Here is a 21,497-nt window from a genome sequence, read left to right on the forward strand (position 1 = left end):
ACACTTGGGAACTTTTCCCCTCGCCCGGAATTTCTCCGGACGCGCGGCTCGGGGGGCCCGCGGGCGCCGGCGGGGGAGGGGCGGGGATTTTCCGCTCGGTTCGGCCCGGGTCCCGCGGGCCCCCGGCCGCTCCGGGAGAAGGACGCGCGGGCGAGGCCGGCGGGCGCGGCGGCGGGGTCCAGCCTTACCTTGGTGGTTCTCCTCCGGAATGTACATCCTCGTGTTTTCATTGACCATGGACCAAGAATCGTGTGAGCAGGAGAAGAAGCCACGAAGAGGAGGAAATGTCAAACACCCCCGAGCGGGTCTGCCCTGATCCCTGCTCCCGGCCGGTGGTTCTCGTGCAGAATCGAGGAAGCCGTGGGTCTGCAGCAGCTCTTCTTTACCTCTGACGATTACCTGATCCCCATCATTGCATCAAACACCAGAAACCGCTCCTTTCCACTCCTGCCTCCTTCAGCGGGGCTGTAACGCATCCTCAGCACATCCGGGCCCCTTTCAAGAATTCAGCGCCGCACCTCTGGCGGCCACAGCATTTGAGAAAATAAATCGGGAGGCAGAGCGAGAGGAGGCGGAAGGGGAGAGGGGCGCGCGGACCCCAGGGCAGGGGGAGGGCCCGCCGGCCTCCGGCCCGAACCGTCTCCGCCCGCAGTCGGCGCGTCTTCCCCGGCCCGGCTCCGCTTTCTCTGCCCGAAGGTCCGGCGAGTCCCGAGGGCGAGGAGGCAGGAAGGCGCCGCCGCTCCGGGCCGCGCCGCGCGCCGCTCTGGCAGGAGCTGTTTCTGCAGAGGCGGCGAGAGGGAGCCGCGGGCAGGAGCGCGGAGCGCGGCGCTCACCCCGCGGCCCGCCGCCCCGCCCGCCCGCCCGCCCGGCGCGCCCCAGGCGGACGCGCTGAACGCTTCCAGATGTGGCGGCGGCGCGCGGGGCCGGGCGCACGGCGCGGGGCGCACGGCGCGGGGCGCGCGGAGCCGACTCGAGCCCGGCTAGAGCCCCAGCTCGCCCGATCGCCCGCGCCTCGGCCCACATGCTGTCCAGACACACCCCTCGCGCCCCGCCCCAGCCCCCACGTCCTGCGCGGGCGCCAAGGCGGCGAGGCCTCGGGCGCGCAATTCTAGGAGGGGCTGCCATCAGCCCACCTAGAGTCTCGGCGGGTCAGGCCACTGAGCAAGAGGAGCCGCGATGCCAAGGCTCTGTTTGATCGATTAGGACCAGGGTGGTTGCACGAGTGGCGTGGAGAGGCGAGGATGGGGAGAGACAGGGCAGGGAGAGAGGGCCCGAGGGGCGGAGCCTCCTGGCGAGGCAGCGGTGCCCAGATGTCTGAGCAGATTAATAGACCGGGGTTTCTTAATTCCTCCGAGGCACCGGAGCACGTGTGCTACTCGAGATCCTTACCTTCTTCTCTTAATTATTTCTGCCACTCCGGCGGGAATCCACGGAGCGCTTTCCTTCCGGAGCGGCGGACCTTTCTCCCCGTCCTCAGGCAGCCACGGAAGGTCCATGGCACCCCCTGCAGGCCCGGGCTCCTGACAGTGGGCTGCATGGGCCCTGGCAGGGGCGCCTACAGCTCCCACTTGGGAAAACGCCCGGCTTCCTACTCTCAGACCCTCACTCCCCAGCCGCCCTTCTCCCCGCGGGGGGAGCCCATCCATCTCCCGTGTCCGTGGTGTGACAAGATTTGTGTGTCCAGCCCAGACCTGTCTTCCTGAATACCAGGCTACACGGCCAACTCAGTCTCCGCTCAGGCATCTCAAAACCCAACAGATCCAATGTGGAATTCCTTGTTTTCTGTGCAAAACCTGCTCCTCAGCAGGCTCCCCGTCTCTCAGTTGATGGGCCCAAAGATCTGGAGTGGTTCTTGATTGCTTTCTCTCATCCGGTCCTTCGGGAAATCCCGAAGACTCTCGAATGTGACCACTTCTCAGTGCCCCCGCAGCAACCCCAGCCTGAGCTCCTGCAGAGGGTCTGTCCCCCTTCGAAGCCCTCCTCTCCTTGGGTATCTTCTCAAAACAGCACCTAAAGGGTCCCGTGTCAGCACCTCTCTTTGCAACCACACCTACCTCTACCCCCGCCCCTACCCCCCGAGCAGGGGCTCCCTGTGCACTTAGAAAAAGCCAGGCCCTCAGGGCAGCCTCCAGGGACCCGCACCCGGTGAGTCCAGGCGCCCTCACTGCCTCTTCTCTGGCGTCCCTGATCAGCTTCACCCCCTCCGCTGTGCGCCCCTAGGCTCTGCAGGACACCCTTCCTTCTCCTTCTCACTCACACACCCTGGGAGTCCTTTGCTCTAGCTGCCCGCCCTGCCTGCAACACCCCCCCCCCCCCCCCAGCTATCTACCTGATGAAACCCCTCATCTTCTTCAAGATTTCGCTCAAATCGCACTTTCTCAGCGAGGTTCACCCTGACCACCCCACTTAGTAGAGCGGATCCGCGGATGGATCTATGGTTCATCTATGGTTCCGCGCCTGTGGAGCCGCGAATACAGAACGCCAAAATGCAATCGCAGATACCTGGAACAGCCAAACACCTTTTTGTAAAAGGAGCTTGAGAACCCACGGATTTCAGCATACACAGAGGTCCTGGAGTCAATCTCCCACTGCACCTAGCAGCCCCTCCAGAGCCCTCAATCTCCCCTTCCTCCACTTTTAATTTTTTTGTTTAATCCATGTGTAACATACCGTATAGTCTACTTATTCATTTATTGCATGGTTTATTGACTGTTTCCCCCACTAAAATGTAAACCCCGTGAGGGCAGGGAACTCTGTGCTCTTTGCATGCCAGTTTATCTCAAGTGTACAGAACGATGTCTGGCAGAGGGTAGTTAACTTAATAAAAGTGTGGAAAGAGTCCCTAAGATGCCACCACAGTATGCATCAAAATGCCTCTGCAGGCACCCGGATTCGTGTCTGAATCCTCACCGGTTGAGCCCCATTCCTTGGGCCACGGGTCTGGGCCCCAGCTTACAATGCCGAGGCCCCTGTGAGAGGTATTAAGCTCTATCCATCTTTTTCATTCTACTGTGAACAGTGGTCTAGATTTGGTTGGTTAGGAGAGAAATCTGGCATCTTTACCATTCTGGTGTGTTCACACTCAATTTTTAAGCTAAGAGAGAAAAATCAGAAACGACACAAATCCAAAGATCCATTCCATTTAGCTTTAGAGTGCACCACCATAGGCTGTGTTTCAGAGGCCCGTGCACCAGTTTATTTGTTTGAACTAATACTAAAATTGTTTTGCACCCCTCTACACACTGCAGTACAGGAATAATGACAATATTGGACAGTGCTTAGTGGGCTGGGCTGTGACAAGTGTTCCATCACGTTATTTCCTTTCATCCTCAGTGCAAGGATAACGCTGGTGCTACTGTTGTGAGTGCCATCCCCATTTTACAGATATGGAAACTGAGGCTTAGTGACTGTGTGTCCAGAGTCATTCAGTTGGTAAACTGTGGAGCCTGGACTTAGCCCAGGAGGATCTGACTCCAGTGACAGTAAAATGATTGCTTAAAATGATTAAAAGACACTTGCTTCTTGGGATAAAAGCTATGACAAACCTAGACAGCTTATTAAAAAGCAGAGACATTACTTTGCCTACAAAGGTCCATATAGTCAAAGGTATGGTTTTTCCAGTAGTCATGTATGGATATGAGAGTTGGACCATAAGAAAGGCTGAGCACAAAGAAGAATTGATGCTTTCAAACTGTGGCACTGGAGAAGACTCTTGAGCATCTCTTGAACAGCAAGGAGATCAAATCAGTCACTCCTAAAGGAAATCAACCCTGATATTCATTGGAAGGACTGATTCTGAAGCTGAAGCTCCAATACTTTGGCCACCTGATGCGAAGAGCTGACTCATTAGAAAAGGCCCTGATGCTGGGAAAGATAGAAGGCAGGAGGAGAAGCAGGTGACAGAGGATGAGATGGTTGGATGGCATCATCAACACAGTGGGCATGAGTTTGAGCAAACTTGGGGAGATAGTGAAGGACTGGGAAGCCTGGCATGCTGCAGTTTATGGGGTGGCAAAGAGTCAGATACTGCTGAGTGACTAAACAACAATACAGTAGCTAGAAGATGAGAATTAAAGATGAAAACCTATCTTTGGGTTTTGGAATAAATGATAACCCACTCACTCTGTGAACTCTTTTTTTTAATTTGTTTATTATTTATTTTTATTTATCTTCATTGTTGCCTGTGGGGTCACAAAGAATCAGACATGACTCAGCGACTGAGCAACCACAACAAAATGATTGCAAAGAATGCCTTAGGGGGTTCACAGGGAGCTGGGTAACTGAGAGCTGGTGCCCCGTGTCAGGGGCACTGGCAGGATTTACAGCCAGGCTTTTCTCCAGGTAGGCGCCATGTAAATCTAGCAAGTAAATATTACCTTCATGCCTCTCCAGTTTCGTTTTTCACTTCTCTTTTCAGCTGTGAAACGTGTTCTTTGCCTTCCAGAAAAAGGTACTTTCTAAATATTTGGTCTTGCAACGAGCACCCATATCTCAGCTTCTCACTTTGGAACACAGCCCTGGGTGCTCCCTTTCCAGGGAACAGATTCTCAACGTGACAAACAGAAGCCATCCCGAATTCCTACTGGGGTTTGGGAGGCGGTGGGAGCCGAGGAGGGATCTTTCTGTCTTTCATGACCTGACTGTACCCTCCGGTGAGGCTCTCGCCTCTGCTCTCCTGGGCGGGTGCTACAGACAAGCACTCTTCCAGTGTGGTGTATGGTGTAGTATCTGGATGCGAAGGTGCCTTTTCTCCAGCCCTCTTCCCACTACATCTTAAATGTCTTCAGAAAGAGAACTGTGTTCATTTTTCTTTGTGTGAGTCTAATGCTTGGTGTACAGGGACGCTCACTGTATGTTGAGTGCATGATTCATTCTGGAAAAGATTCCTTAAAGTGATCACAAAATTTTTTTTTGGAAGCAATTAAGAGTGCACTGAATTTGTTAATTACAATACATTTGTAAGAGTGAAAAACTTGGAAACAATCTAAATACCCAGCATAAAAGGTTGGTTAGATGAAAATAGTAAGAAATTATTGTAGCAGCCACTATCGAAAACAGTATGCTGTGCGCTCAGTCGCGTCCAGCTCTTTGTGACCCCGTGGACTGTAGCCCACCAGGCTCCTCTGTCCATGGGATTTTCCAGGCAAGAATACTGGAGTGGGTTGCCATTTCCTACTCCAGGGGATCTTCCCAACCTAGGGATCAAACCTGCATCTCTTGCATCTCCTGCATTGGCAGGCAGATTCTTTACCACTGTGCCACCTGGGAAGCCTGGAAAACAGTATGGAGGTTCCCAAAACACTAAAAATAGAGTTACCATATGATCCAGCAATCCGACTCCTGGGCATATATCCAGAAAGGATGAAAACTCTAATTCAAATGATACATGCACCCCAGTGTTCAAAGCAGCACTATTTGTAATAGCCAAGACATGGAAGAAAACTAAAGGTCCATCAACAGCATGGATAAGGAAGATGTGGTATATTTATGTACTTTACACAAGGGAATATTACTTGCCCATAAAAAAGAATGAGATAAAGGCATTTGCAGTGATGTGGATGGACCTAGAAACTATCCTACTTAGGGAAGTAAGTCAGACAGAGAAGGAGAAATATCATATAATAACACTTACATGTGGAAGCTTAAAAAGGGTACAAATGAACTTATTTACAAAACAGAAATAGAGTCACAGCCTGAGAGAACAAACTTATGGTTACCAGGGGCAAAGAGGGAAGAGATAAATTGGGAGGTTGAGACAGACACATCTACACTATCATATACAAAACAGGTAACTAATAAGGACCTACTGTATAGCACAGGTAGCTATAGGCAATATCCTGTCATAAACCATAAATGGAAAAGAATATGAAAAAGAATAGATACATACATATATATGTATATAATGAAATCACTTTCTGTACCCCTGAAACTAACACAATATTGTGAATTAACTATAGTTCAAGTTTTTTAGAAAAGATTTTTAGTCATTTGCTCCTCAGAACAATCCTATGAGGGAAGCACCATTACTCCTGTTTTACAGGCTACTGTGGAGAAGGAAATGGCAACCCACTCCAGTGTTCTTGCCTGGAGAATCCCAGGGATGGCAGAACCTGGGCTGCCGTCTATGGGTCGCGCAGAGTCGGACATGCCTGAAGCGACTTAGCAGCAGCAGCAGCAGTGGATATGGAGAGCTGGCTGTGCTGTGTTATATGAGGGTCACTTCACAGCTGATGAATGCTGGAAAACCTGTGATTTGAACCCAGCCGTCTGTCCTCAGAGTCTCTGCTGTCACCTGCCTCGTGTATAAACCAGGGAGCACCCATACAGAGATGTGAACCACAACAAGGAATTATACTAGTGACATGGACAAAGACTATTTACACTATAAGAAAACAGCCTATAAAATTTTATGTGTGTTATGATTCCATTTTTCTCCTAAAGGCAAGTATGCATTTGAACTAGGAAAAAGGCTAAAAAGTGTTCATCCTGAAATGTTGACAGTAACTTTCTTTGCGAGGTGGATGACGGGTATGTTTCTCTTCTCTTTTCTTTGTGTCTGGCCCACAGCTTCGGAAGCCAGACCACTGGGCAGAACCACACCCCCACTAGCCCCCTGCAGCCAGGAACACCTCTGAGGAGTCAGCCTGGATTAACCCTCCCCTCAAAGCCCCACGGGTCCCTTCCTGTCATCTCCCTCTGTCCACCCTGACCACCTCTCAGCACTAAATGCTGCCGCCGCCTCCTGCAGAAATAACCTGTCCGGCATCTTTGCCCAAATGCTCACCCTCCAAGGCGATGACTTAGAGTGTCAGTCATTCTGTGCAGAAGAGAGAGGCCAGGAGCTCCAGGTAACAGTTACCTTCTAGGAATATGTTTCAGTCTTTAATTTCCAACCCACAGGATAGTCTGTGTGTAAGTATTTAGAGGGGTGGGCATTTCAGACCAGACAAAGGTGATAGGCAAATAATATGGCCCTCCTTCCATGTGCCCTCCAAACCTCTTCACCTCCATGAAGGACCACATAGGACCATGTAGGGCCATTCTTCCTCAGAGGCTAGACTGGAACCTGATTTTACAGCCATGTTGTCTGTACACATTGAATTGAATGAAAATGCTCCTGGCAACTCAGCCCTAAGGGGAGGCCAGAGTGTTTGGAGGTGAAGGGACTCAGCCCTCATTCACAGCATCCTCACATCACAGGGAGAACAGGGAGAACAACGGGAGGACAGGCCTACCCTTGTGATCTCCAGCGACTCAACCCCAAGACAGAAAGCGGCAGGTTGGTGGCCGGCCTGCCCCTGGGACTGACCCTCCACATCTGGGTCTCATTCTGCATCAGCAGGACACCAGTCCAGGCCAAGGCACACAGCCAGCTGGGACTCCGCCTTGAAAAACCAGGTAATGGGGCCCCATGGTCTACAGCTTTTTGCAAAGAGAAGCTAATGCAAGAAAGCAGATTAATGTTTGAAATTATTTTCTTAGCTTCTCGTCAAGGCCCCCAGGGAAGTCAGTTTCCCGTGGGTGACCTGCTGACTCCAGAAGAAACCCCACAGACCCCTTCATCCCCAGCTGCCCACTTCTGAGGGGCTTAAAGGCCACCATGGACGCAGGTTCCCACATGTGTTAGTGTCTCGTGTCGCACTAAGTCACTTCAGTTGTGTCTGACTCTTTTCAACCCCATGGACTGTAGCCCACCAGGCTCCTCTGTCCATGGGATTCTCCAGGCAATAATACTGGAGAAGGTTGCCATTTCCTTCTCCAGGGAATCTTCCAGACCAGGGACTGAACCTGCATTTCTAAAGTCTCCTGCGTTGGCAGCCGGGTACTTTACCACTAGTACCACCTGGGAAGTTAGTGTCTTAAGGCTGCCAAAAACTGACAGCTTGCTGGGTGGTTTAAGATGACAGACATGTTTCTGTCTTTCAGTTTTGGAGGCTAAAAGTCTCAAATCCAGCAGGGTCACAAATATGAAAACAGGCCACACAGATAGGAATCTCTCCAAATATTTACATCCTCAGGAAGGAAACCCAAATGCCCTCAGACTAATCCCACTTGATACTAGATCTGGCTCAGTCACTGTCTCTGGGAAGCTGTGGGAAGGTGATTCTCCAAGCCCTGGGGGTGGAGGCGTTATAACTGATCACCACCACTCTCACAGAAGTTCAGTGCCCCATCACACACCTGAGGCAGGCAGAGCTGAGTCTGGGGGCTTACACGGCACACAGAAAGGATGCCTCCTGGGAGGCAAGCATCGTTAACTTACCAAATCACTTCCATTCAACAGCTGGGTGGAGCCTGGTGCAACCAAGAACCTGGCGGCTTTCACTCACGGCAGGGCACTCCCAACCATCTCCTCACATGACCCTGTAGAATCAGCGCTACCCTAGGGAGGTCTTGGGTCACCATCATCCTTGACAACCAACGGCATTCCTTCACAGTTTGCCAGTTTTGCCATATTGCCATATTTCATACCAGATTAACATTTTCTGCCCCTCTCATGTTCAGTCCTGTTTCTATAGTCATTGTTTGCATTGAATAGAACTTCATTATTTCATTATTAGCCACCAAACCTTGGTGATCAATTTTTTTCCCCGAATTGACTAATGCTGCTTATCAAGTGACACCTATATAAACTTCTACTGCAGTTTAGTCCCTAAGATATTCTGTTTTCCTCCACTCTGACCACATGGAAACATTCATTTCTCTCCTGTATCTGGACACACTATTCAGCTGGTTCTGACCAAAAGTACCTGAGTACAGGGATGTGTCCCTTGCAGGCTGAGATCATGAGAAGCCCACGGTAATGCCCCTTTGTTCTCTTCTGCCCTGAAATCCAGATGGACTCGCTGCGAGATAAAGAAGAAAGCACTGGCTGTGAAGGAGAGCCTTGGCACTGACCCCATCTGGACATGTAGCACGAGAGGCAAGTAAGCTTTTATTATATGAATCCCCCCAAATCTGGACGTCTCTGGCGATGTATACCATTGCCTGTCCTGACTAGCAGACTGACAGAAGTCAACAACTCTGTGTGTGACCTACGGGTGATCAGAAATGTGCCAAGTTCCAATCAGTTGAATCGGTTTCCATTCCAATCATCATAAAAATCAGTCAATGGTTCTAATTCATAAGAGGGAAGGTTGTAACCATAATGACTTTGTGATGGGGGAATATTGAGAGCATCTATAATTTATGTAGCATATCATTGTTTTTATTTGTTTCAGATATATCAATGACAGGATCCATTTTGACTGATTTTACAGACAAAACACCTCCAAACTCATTTTCTTCTTTAAGCCTGCTGAAGGTACAGGTGTATTTATGCCTATATTTATACTGACGAACTGATGAAAACTATTCTTATGTGGGTGAATCAGTACACACTGACACTTCCCCAAGTGGGCTCCAAGTGTTTGCAGTGGTTTATGGCGTCTTCAAATGTGTTCGAGGAACCCACGTGGTATCTGGATGGGTCTTAATGGAATCAGTTTCCAGACCCTCAGATTTCCTATGTGCTCAACCTTAACACTGGACAAAGGACAACCTGGGGCAGAGGTTGTCCTTTCTTTTCTGACCCTTCTCAGCCATCCCTCCCCCCACTACAGAGGAGAGACACACCTGTCACCCCGCTGACCCCCTCCATCCTTCCAGGTCCATCTGCCTGTGATGTGACTCCCTCCAGGCACCAAAGACAGAGACATTTGAAACACTCATGTCTATCTAGAAAGGCTCCTTTAATCAGGCCCCACACCCCCCCAGTCACCCACCTCTTTAAGAGATACATTTCTGACACTATTTAAATTGTATATTGATAGCTACTTTTAAAGCTCATCATATAATAATGTTGTTTTACTCAATTTTTGTTGTTGTTTAGTCACATCCGACTCTGCGACCCCATGGACTATATAGCCTACCAGGCTCCTCTGTCCATGGGGATTCTCCAGGCAAGGATACTGGAGTGAGTTGCCGTTTCCTCCTCCAGAGGATCTTCCCGACTCAGAGACTGAACCTTGTTTCCTGCATTGGCAGGCGGATTCTTACCATTTGAGCCACTAGGGAAGCCCTTGCTCAATTGTACACTAATAATATTTGCAATGATAGTTCAACCTGGAAGAAATCTGTGGCACTGAGCCTTATAGTCACAGGAATGTTATTTTAATTTAAATATAATTTATATATCTCTTTTTCTGTCAGGGTAGTATGATCAATGAAAGACTTTCAAGCACAAAATTATCTTGCACCAGGGTGAAGCTTTACGGAAGAAATGGAATGGAACTATGTTTCCGAGGAGAAAAAGAAGTTATGTGAAATCTTTGTTTTCTTTCTTTTTTTTTTTTTTAAAAAAGAGCTTTTATATATTTCTGAATGGATAATAGAAGGTTTCAAATAGCTCGGTGTTTATATTCCACTGGAAACTTTTTAAAGAATGATGCAACAATTTTATTTTACTTTTAACTGTCAAGAGTTACAAAGCACTAGAAATTACATCATTTACAACCATTTAAACTTATCATGAAAATATGGGGATGTCAACTTGAAATGTATGATGAGACACATAATTTTTCAAAACTCTTTTCAGAGGCTATGCAAGCAAAATGGTGTGGAGACTCTGGAATTGGCACAGTTCGAAGTCCAGGGAGGCCCGAGCTGGCCTGGCCTCTGAGGCTGTATTTATATGGAATGACGGTGGGCTTCTGGCAGCAAGCATGTGCCAGTTAAGTATATGTGTGGGCAATATGTAAAAAGCCCTGGTTCCCCTTCTCATTCTACCTTCCACTCCCAACATGATCTTGAAGGACCTACCTCTCTTCCTGAGGTTTTTATGCTGAGCTTCTTGGAGAAAAGAAAGCAGTGTCACATGGTCACAATATCCCAGAAACTATGGTTTCTCTATGGTGGCTCTATTGGTAGAGAAGCCGCCTGCCAGTATAGGAGACATGACAGATTCAGATTCGATCCCTGGGTGGGGAAGATCCCCTGGAGGAGGGCATGGCAACCCACTCCAGTATTCTTGCCTGGAGAATCCCATGGACAGAGGAGCCCGGCAGGTTAACATAGACAAGGTTGCAAAGGGTCAGACATGACGGAAGTGACTTAGCACACACTCATGTGGCCCTGGGGGCTTCCCACATGGCTCAGTGGTAAAGAACCCGCCTGCCAATGCTGGAGATGCCACTTTGATCCCTGGGTTGGGAAGATCCCCTGGAGAAGGAAATGGAAACCCACTCCAGTATTCTTGCCTGGGAAATCCTATGGACAGAGGAGCCTGGAGGGCTACAGTCCATAGGGTGGCAAAGAGTCAGACACAACTTAGCAACTGAACAACAATTACCTGGCCCTGAAAATACTCCTGAGGGATCTTTCTGACCTCTAATTATTTGTACTTCACTCCAAGACAGAATCGTCCCATTTGTCAGTGTGGTTTCCATTGGGAAAGTTAAACGGAACAGACTCTGGGACTTCACTGCCTGTATTTGCTCTTTCAATGATTGGAGATTGAATTTTCTCCTTCTCTCCATTCTGCAGTCCAGCTGGGCCTCATGGGGGGAACCTGAACCTGTCACGTTCTCGGTCACTGTCTTGGAGCCATGATGGTCAGGTATGGGAATGAACTCTGGGTTCAAAGCCTGCATCTGCTCATGTCCAGCTGTGCGACTTTGGCTAGGTCTCTCCTGGCCTTTGACTATCAGCCATGGTGTCAGTCTCAGACACCAACTGACAAACTCCCCAGGAGAAGGGTCTGAGCATAAGAGAAGCATCGTTAGTATGGAAATGTGACATGAGGGACTTCCCTGCGGGGTCCAGTGGCTGAGACTCTGTGCTTCCAATGCAGGGGGCCCAGGTTCAATCCCTGTTTGGGCAACTGGATCCCACCGGCCGCGACTACCACCTGGTACAGCCAAATAAATAAATATTAAAAAAAGAAAAGAAAAGAAGATGTACAGAGAATAGACATATAGACACAGCAGGGTATCTACTACTGGGAGGGTGGGATTTTACATCATCTGTGACCCTCTGTAGCAGCAGTACCCATACTTGGCCCAACCTAAACATCATCAACCACAATTCCAGCCCTCTTCTTTTTGTCTTATTTCCCACTTCGGAAAAACAGAATGGTTGGCCTCCATCTTTTGCATAAGAGCCTATTATCTGTTTGAAGCAATTCTTCAGAAAGTCGAGAGCACTCAGCGTCTCCACGTCACCCAGCCCACACCAGACTCTGAGAACCATCCCTGCAATAAAATTTCAGTAATTTTATCTAAGTAACCATTTTCCACTGGAAAATTTCCCATGAAACCCTGAAAGCAAATCCCAGAGGGGTAGGAGTTGGATTAGCTAAATTGTTTGCTGTCAAGTCTATGCATTTAGCGAAGGTCTCGGTGAGATGGATTGTTCGGCAAACTCCCTTTCCGGGGATTCATCACCGTCACTCCCATTTGGTGAGTGCGAGGCTAAAGCATTCCCATCGTACGTTGTCAATAAATGCCCACATTATGAATGATTTAAAAAAAAAACAGTTTTATGGTCCAACCTTCTCACGACTGAGGTCCTGGGTGAGCCTCCACTGGGCTGGGCAGCTGCGTTTGGGGAGCAAAATGTTGAATGAAGAGGGGACGACTTGAAAGAAAAATCTAGTGCTGTTGTACTTTCAACAAAGTGGCCAAGCAGACAGATGGGTCTCTGCCTTTCTCTAGCTCTTTGCATAAACCCTACCCCACAAGAAGCATCTCTCAATACACACCGGAATTCATGGCCCACAAGATGTCTCGTGGGATGCAAGGCCGGTAATCCGCTGGCCCAGCACAGGAATGCTCCCTGCTACCCATGGGGCCCTGTGGTCCAAAATGACCCCTCATCTCTTCTCTTCTTCCTCCTGGTTTCCAACCTCCACATGTGGCCCCTCTCTGGTATCCTTGGGCTCCTGTTAGTCTCAAAGCCACCTGCTCAGCTGGGTGAGGCCCCCACTCTGTCCCCCATAGAGCTTTATGGTCATCTGTCTTGACACATCAGTTATATTATTTTAAAAATATTTTTATTTGTTTATTTATTTGTGCCAGGTCTTAGCTGTGGCATGTGGGATCTAGTTCCCTGACCAGGAATCGAACCTGGTTCCCCTGTATTGGAAACATAGCCACTGGACCACCAGGGAAGTCCTTATACCGCTTAGTACTGTTTGTTTATTGGTCATTTCTTTAACTCCCATCTCTTCGAGTGGACTTTGAGCATCTCAGGGGTGAGAACCATATTCTACTTGCCTTTAAATTTCCTGTTCCTAGAATAGTGTGTGTGTGAGTGTGTTAGTCACTCAGTTGTGTCTGACTCTTTGCGACCCCCTGGACTGTAGCCCACCAGACACTTCTGTGCACAGAATTCTCTAGGCAAGAACACTGAAGTGGGTTGCCATGCCCTCCTCCAGGAAATCTTCCCAACACAGGGATCAAACTAGCGTCTCTTATGTCTCCTGCATTGGCAGGGGCATCTTTACCACTGGTGCCACCTGGGAAGCCCTATTTAGGGGCTACTTAACTTAAAAGACCCTCTTTGGGGGCTGGGTCTCTTTGTGAAAGGTTTGGCTCTTATTTTTCTAGTAAGAGGCCCACGTTATGTGTGAGGGACTAATTCTGGCCCACAGACCATCCCGCACAGTGTCTGCCTTTTGCAATTTCCTATCTACACACACTGTGTTTCTTTACATAAGATGTGTAATCCTTGCCTTTGCCCATGTCCCGTCTGTAATACCTGGATTTATCTGTTTGCCCTCCCTAGCATCTGTCTCTTACAAGCTCTAGTTGACAAAATTCACATTTAGGGATTTTGTCTCCGAAAACACCTGGGCCTGCGACAGTCAGGAACTGGACCTCTGGGAAGTGACTTGAACAGCAAGAAAAAGGAGACACTCCACGCAGGCCAGATATGACCCTACAATGAGGGGAAGGAAAAGGATGGTTGAAGACCTATGAGTGTTCCTTACAAGTCAAACACTAGCCCCCCCCCAAACACAGGTCCAGCTATCTCCTGCAGTAGTTCCGGTATCACATCTCAACAATTCTCCTTTTTTATGTGCTTGGCTTATCACAAACCCTCCAAAATCCACAGCTTATTTTTAAATCTGAACTCTGTGTCTTAAGTGCCTGAGAATTCCAAAATAACCCAGATAAGAAAAAACTGTCTGTGATGCAGAGCTGAGAACCGGGTGTCTGCGAGCAATGTTGAAGACTTCGGGGTCTGAGGAGTGTCAGGGGTCACCCTTCCGGGAGGGGCCAGCCTGCCATGGTGTAAGATTAAAAGTCTGCCCGCAGAGTGTGCGATGAGTATATAAGGAAGCCAGCCTGTCCCCCAAACACCCAGGGCCCCACGTGTTGACCCAGGGACTCAGTCTCTAGGAACAGAGACATAATCTTCAGGTAAGGCCATGATTCAAGCGTCCTGTTTCTCAGCAGCGTATCCTTGCAAGAAAGAACTCTTCCAGCTTCGAGGTCACTAATACATTAAAGGGGATGCTCTGCTCAGGTCTCTTTTCTCCTGCAAGGAAGTGGGACCCCATCGGGGAGGACTGCTCTGCCCTTTCTCTCCCCTCTGGGGGGCCTGAAGCCATTTCTGGTGCACCAACAACTATTTTGTTGTTTTCCTTTGTTTTGTTTTTTAGGGCAATTTTAGTTCAGTCACTCAGTCATGTCCGACTCTTTGTGACCCCATGGACTGCAGCACGCCAGGCTTCCTTGTCTATCACCAACTCCCGGAGCTTGCTCAAATCATCTCCATCGAGTAGGTGATGCCATCTAACCATCTCATCCTCTGTTGTCCCCTTTTCCTTCTGCCTACAATCTTGCCCAGCATCAGGGTCTTTTCCAGTGAGTCGGCTCTTCGAATCAGGTGGCCAAAGTATTGGAGCTTCAGCATCAGTTCTTCCAGTGAATATTCAGGACTGATTTCCTTTAGAATTGACTGATCTGATCTGCTTGCAGTCCTTCCAAGGAGCAAATGAAGCGAAGGGGAATTTTAAGTTTACAATAAAATCAAGAGGAAGGAGCAGAGATTTCCCACATACCCCTCCCCCATTATCAATATCCCCTGACAGAATGGTGCCTGTTTTAACAGGGATGAACCTATGCCAACCCCCACAATCACCCAGACTCCATCATCTAAGAGCTCATTCTCAGTGCTGTACATCCAGGGGTTTTGGACAAACGTGTGATGACTTTAAGCATCAAAATAGCAGCATGCAGAGAATTTTCACTGCCCTAAAGAATCCTCTGTAATTCATCCCCGACCCACACCTTGCCCCCAGCCCACCATTGATCTTTGTAAAGTCTCTGTAGTTTTGCCTTTTTTGGGATGTCATATCATTGGAATCATACAGTGTGTACCCTTCTCAGCACTCTGAAACTTCTAACAAACAATTTCAAGAGTAAGTTAGGTTCCCTACAACCCCACTCTTGGGCATAAATCTGGAGAAAAACATGATCTGAAAAAATACAACAGCATTGTTTACAATAGCCAAGACTTGGAAGGAACCTAAATGTCCATCAACAGAGAAATGGATAAAGAAGATGCAGTATATGTATGTATATATATATATATATATATATATATGATTGGAATATTTAGTTCAGTTCAGTTGGTCAGCTGTGTCCAACTCTTTGCGACCCCATGGACGGCAGCACGCTAGGCCTCCCTGTCCATCACCAACTCCTGGAGTTCACTCAAACACATGTCCATTCAGTGTGTGATGCCATCCAACCATCTTATCCTCTGTCATCCCCTTCTCCTCCCACCTTCAATATTTCCCAGCATCAGGGTCTTTTGCAATGAGTCAGTTCTTCCCATCAGGTGGCCAAAGTATTAGAGCTTCAGCTTCAGCATCAGTCCTTCCAATGAATATTCAGGACTGATTTCCTTTAGGATTGACTGGTTGGATCTTCTTGCAGTCCAAGGGACTCTCAAGAGTCTTCTTCAACACCACATTTCAAAAGCATCAATTCTTTGCTGCTCAGCTTTCTTTATAGTTCAACTCTCACATCCTACGTGACTACTGGAAAAATCACAGCTTTGACTAGATGGAATTTTGTTGGCAGTAATGTCTCTGCTTTTTAATATGCTGTCTAGGTTGGTCATAACTTTTCTTCCAAGGAGCAAGAATATTTTAATTTCATGGCTGCAGTCACCTCTGCAGTGATTTTGGAACCCCCAAAAATAAAGTCTGTCACTGTTTCCATTGTTTCCCCATCTATTTGCCATGAAGTGATGGGACCAGATGCCATGATGTTAGTTTTCTGAATGTTGAGTTTTAAGCCAACTTTTTTACTCTCCTCTTTCACTTTCATCAAGAGGCTCTTTAGTTCCTCTTCACTTTCTGCCATAAGGGTGGTGTCATCTGCATATCTGAGGTTACTGATATTTCTCCCAGCAATCTTGATTCCACCTTGTGCTTCTTCCAGCCCAGCGTTTCTCATGATGTACTCTGCATAGAAGTTAAATAAGTAGGGTGACAATATACAGCCTTGACATACTCCTTTCCTGATTTGGAACCAGTCTGTTGTTCCATGTCCAGTTCTAACTGTTGCTTCTTGACCTACATTCAGATTTCTCAGGAGGCAGGTCAGGTGTTCTGGTAGTCCCATCTCTTTAAGAATTTTCCACAGTTTGTTGTGATCCACACAGATAAATGCTTTGGCATAGTCAGTAAAGCAGAAGTAGAGGTTTTTCTGGAACTCTCTCACTTTTTCAATGCTCCAACTGATGTTGGCAATTTGATCTCTGGTTCCTCTGCCTTTTCTAAAACCAGCCTGAACATCTGGAAGTTCATGGTTCATGTACTGTTGAAGCCTGGCTTGGAGAATTTTGAGCATTACTTTACTAGTGAGTGAGATGAGTGCAATTGTGTGGTAGTTTGACTGTTCTTTGGCATTCCCTTTCTTTGGGATTGGAATGAAAAGTGACCTTTTCCAGTCCTGTGGCCACTGCTGAGTTTTCCAAATTTGCTGGCATACTGAGTGCAGCACTTTCACAGCATCATCTTTTAGGATTTGAAATAGCTCAACTGAAATTCCATTATCTCCACTAGCTTTGTTCATAGTGATGCCTCCTAAGGCCCACTTGACTTTGCATTCCAGGATGTCTGGCTCTAAGTGAGTGATCACACCATCATGATTATCTGAGTCATGAAGATATTTTTTGTACAGTTCTTCTGTGTATTCTTGTCACCTCTTCTTAATATCTTCTGCTTCTGTTAGGTCCCTACCATTTCTGTCCTTTATCGAGCCCATCTTTGCATGAAATGTTTCCTTGGTACCTCTAATTTTTCTTGAAGAGATCTCTGGTCTTTCCCATTCTATGGTTTTCCTCTATTTCTTTGCTTTGATCACTGAGGAAGGCTTTCTTATCTCTCCTTGCTGTTCTTTGGAACTCTGCATTCAAATGGGTATACTTTCCTTTTCTCCTTTCCCTTTAGCTTCTCTTTTTTTTTCTCAGCTGTTTGTAAGACCTCCTCAGACAACCATTTTGCCCTTTTGCATTTTTTTTTCTTGCATTTCATCTCTTGATCACCACCCCCTGTGCAATGTCATGAACCTCCGTCCATAGTTCTTCAGGCACTTGGTCTATCAGATCTAATCCCTTGAATCTATTTGTCACTTCCACTGTATAATCATAAGGGATTTGATTTAGGTCATACCTGAATGGTCTAGTGGTTTTCTCTACTTTCCTCAATTTAAGTCTGAATCTGGCAATAAGGAATATTACTCAGCCATTAAAAAGAATGAACTAATGTCATTTGCAGCAACACAGATGGACCTAGAGAGTGGTATACCAAGAGAAGCAATATCATGTGACATCCTTTATGTGTGGAATCTAAGAAGAAATGATACAAATGAACTTACAAAACAGAAACAGATTCACAGACTTCAAGAATGAGCTTATGGTTGCCAGCGGGAAGGGTGAGGGGAAGGGATAGTAGGGAGTGTGGGATGGACATGTACGCACTGCTATATTTAAAGTGGATCACCAACAAGGACTTACTGTACTGCACAGGGGACTCCACTTAGTGCCCTTTGGTAGCCCACATGGGAGGGGAGTTTGGGGGGAATCAGTCCATGTATATGACTCCTGAGTTCCTTTGCTGTTCACCTGAAACTATCACAGTATGTTAACCAGCTATTGTTACTTATTCGCTAAATCATGTCTGACTCTGTAGGCATCCCAGGGACCGTAGCCCGCCAGGCTCCTCTGTCCAAGGGATTTTCCAGGCAAAATACTAGAATGGATTGCTAATTCCTTCTCCAGGGGATCGTCTCAACCCAGGGATCGAACTCACATCTCCTGCGTTACTGGCATTACATCCTGAATTACAGATTTTTTAACATTGAGCCACCAGGGAAGCCCTAATCAGCTATACAAAATAATACAAAATAAATCACAATACAAAATAAAAAAAGTTTAAAAAAAATAATAAGCTGGGTCTGAAGTGACTTAGCAGCAGCAGCAGCATACACTCTAACTCCCAGCTAACTAGGGTGTCATCATTCAAGAATGGCTGTGGGCAGACGGGAAGTCCAGGGTCATGTTGGATGATCCAAGTAATAAACGCAACAGAAAGACGCCGATCGCACACTCACATGTGCAGAAGATTAACATGCCTTGCATGCCTGCACAACAAGGAATTCTTTATTTCCGTCTCCTTTAGGGGCTTGCGGAGGTAGAGCATCCCAGTGAAGGGCAGGTTAATCTGTCCCAGGACGTGATCCAGGTGAGGCGGATGCTGGCGAGCGTGGCTGGGGAAACCCCGCCTGGCCTCCGGGGAGCCACGCTGCCAACTGCCTCTACAGTGAGGTGCCAAAGGCCGGCCTGGAGCTGACTCCTGGGGACACACATACCAAAGGCAGCAGACGAGGATGAGTTTTAAAAACTGGGGAATAAGTGCACTTTGTCTTCAGTATCATCTTGCTTCTTCTGTGGAGCCTTTGTCTCTGGTCCTGGAAAATGTCCCTCAGCAGGTCCCCAAGTCTTCACCCCGCCCTGCTGTCTGCAGAGCGAGGGACCACTGTGGCCCTTCTCAGGTCACTACTGACTTCTGTGAAAATGCCTCCCTGGGGCACTGGCCATAAAGGTAGCGAAGGGTGGGGAGCCCCCCACAAGGACCCTCCTCCGGGCATCACCTTCTCAGCTGTCAGGAGCTGGAGGCTGAGGCAGCGCCCACAGAATGGACCGTCCCTTCTCTGTGTGACTCTGAAAGGTCCAGCTCTGAGGGATTGAGGCTGCCCGACCCTTCCTCCTCCCCAGGGTTCCACTCGTTATCACAAGGAAAGATACTGTTTTCATGTTATCCCTCGTTATCACGAGAGAAAGACGGCTTTCCAGGCTGGGTCTCTGCGGCATCACTTCAAATTGCAGCTCCAAGCTCACCATGAGACAAAGCATGATTATTTCCATGGGCTACTGAATGGCCGGGACACCTAGGCAGCACTTTTAATGTGAGTAGTCACAGCTCTTAGAGGTGGAGGAGTCCTTGGGAATCACCCCCAGTCAACCCCCACATTTACCAATAAAGGAAATAAACCTCAGAGAAGAAGAGTGTTCGAACAGAGCAGGTGATTCCCAAGGCAGCAAGATTAAGAATAGAACTTCCCTTCCCCAGAAGCAGGGGACCGACAGCATCTGCCCTCAGGAACGAGACAAGTCACCACAAAAGGGTTTTAGATGTGGTGTCAAGGAGACCTCGCTGGTAATGAAGATTATTAAATACTAGAACAGACAGCCACGGGGATTGTGAAATCGTCCTCCCTGGAGATCTTTTAAAATAGGACAGTTAACCATCTGTCTGAGATGGTTTAAGTACAGCCCTGCCTTGGAGGTAGGAACATGGTGGATGACCCCACCCCATCACATTTGGGGTTCTGTGATCACACCTGGATGTAGGTGCACCCTGGGGACCCAGGGGGGTCTGGGCTGCCCCCCAGGATTTGGATGCTGGAGCTGCCCAGAAGGTGGGAGGGGCAGTGCTCTCTGTGGATGAGCGGGGATGGGGGCTGCTCGGAGGAGGCTTTGTGGGGGCTTCTGGGGAAGAAGCGGCTGCAAGAACCAGAGACATCTATATCCCAGGACTCCTCCCCAGCCTCCAGCCTCTTCTAATGCGCACCCGCTAGCCACTCCCTGCCAGGCAAGTCCAGTGGTCTGCAGCCCAGGCCAGTGGAGCCAAGGGACCCCAAGAAGCACACAAGGAACACAGCAGCCCTGCTTTGTTCCCAAGAGACAAAGCATAAAACCCCAGGGATGAAAGAACAGTCTCCCTATTTCTTTTTAAACATCCAGTATGGTTCTGGACTCGTGAGAATTCCAGGGGGAACGGGTCCTGTTCAGGACTCCAGTGGGGAATTCTGGAGCAGCAGGAGCCTCCTGGCCAAGGTCGGACCAGCCCTGCTGGGCACTCAGTCCTTCTGTGCCACTGGAGGGGCTGGCACCTGAGCTGCACAATGGGGCTATGGAGCCTTGGGTCCAAGCACCCAGGGCTCCCCCATGGGCTGTCTCTTTTACCCTTTCTCCTCACCAGTTCCTGAGTATCCCCTTTTCTGAGAAGCTAGGCTGGGCATCTCCTAGCACCCTGTACCTCCCTAATTACTCCCACAAGTGGAATTAAAACTACATGTTCCCACATCTCTGGCCCTGCTGGTCTACAGACTCCTTGAGAACAGGAGCTGTGTCCCCCAGCACTGCCTCTCCAGGGCCTGGCATATAGCAGGCACTCAGAAAAATCCTTGTTTAATAAGTGAATGGATGGAAGGATGAAGCGATGGATAGATGAATGAAGGGATGGTGAAGGGGTGGATGGATAGATGGAGGGAGGGATGGATAGATGGGTGGATGGGTGGATAGAGGAATGGATGGATGGATGGGTGGATGGATGAAGGGATGGATGGATGGGTGGATGGATGGATGGATGGGTGGATGGATGAAGGGATGGATGGATGGAGGGATGGATAGAGAGATGGATAAAGGATTGAAGGGGTGGATGGATGAAGGGATGGGTGGATGAATGGAAAACCATGAGGTCTAACACACTGGGGGACACCATTTACTCTCGAATGTTTCCAAAGTGACCAGATACTAGCCCCACGAGTTCTTTGACTTTCTTCCTGAACTCATGTGCCGAAGTTACTTTGGGAAGAGCAATAAAACAGGAAGCTTCATTAGGATCATCTGGTGGCTCCTTCCTATGACAGTAAACAGCCCCACCCACTACACCCTCACCCTTAGCCCCACAGCCTCTGCCAGAGACCTCAGATTACAGGACATTCAGGTCCTGCTGGGTCATTCCTTCCATCTCTGGACAGCTCTGGCCAGCTCTGGCCAGGAGCAAGTTCCCCATTAGGCTGAATTCAGTCTCTCCCTGTGCTGTCTTCCATGTGGTTCTAACTCAGCTCCCAGCTTCACATGGACACCATGCACCCTCTTCCACGCTCCAGGGAGACACAGGAGATGGCACGTGGCCTTTGGACAAGAGGACT

General features: G+C 48.5%; 1 protein-coding gene across 13 annotated transcripts in view; it reads right to left on the reverse strand.

The window, feature by feature from the left end:
- CACNA1C (calcium voltage-gated channel subunit alpha1 C) overlaps positions 1–21,497 on the reverse strand; it is a 463,540-nt gene that overhangs the window by 394,073 nt on the left and 47,970 nt on the right. The window contains exon 1 of one of the 13 annotated variants that reach the window (XM_044940915.2): positions 189–861. The exons of the other annotated variants lie outside the window; for them this stretch is intronic. Within the exon in view, the coding sequence (XP_044796850.1) occupies positions 189–237 (49 nt within the window). The 5' untranslated portion in view covers positions 238–861. Of the gene's footprint in view, positions 1–188; positions 862–21,497 lie in introns of those variants that run through there. 13 annotated transcript variants of the gene reach the window in all.

This window comes from Bubalus bubalis, chromosome 4 (genome assembly GCF_019923935.1).
Source record: "Bubalus bubalis isolate 160015118507 breed Murrah chromosome 4, NDDB_SH_1, whole genome shotgun sequence".
In the NCBI taxonomy this organism is placed as follows: Eukaryota; Metazoa; Chordata; class Mammalia; order Artiodactyla; family Bovidae; genus Bubalus; species Bubalus bubalis.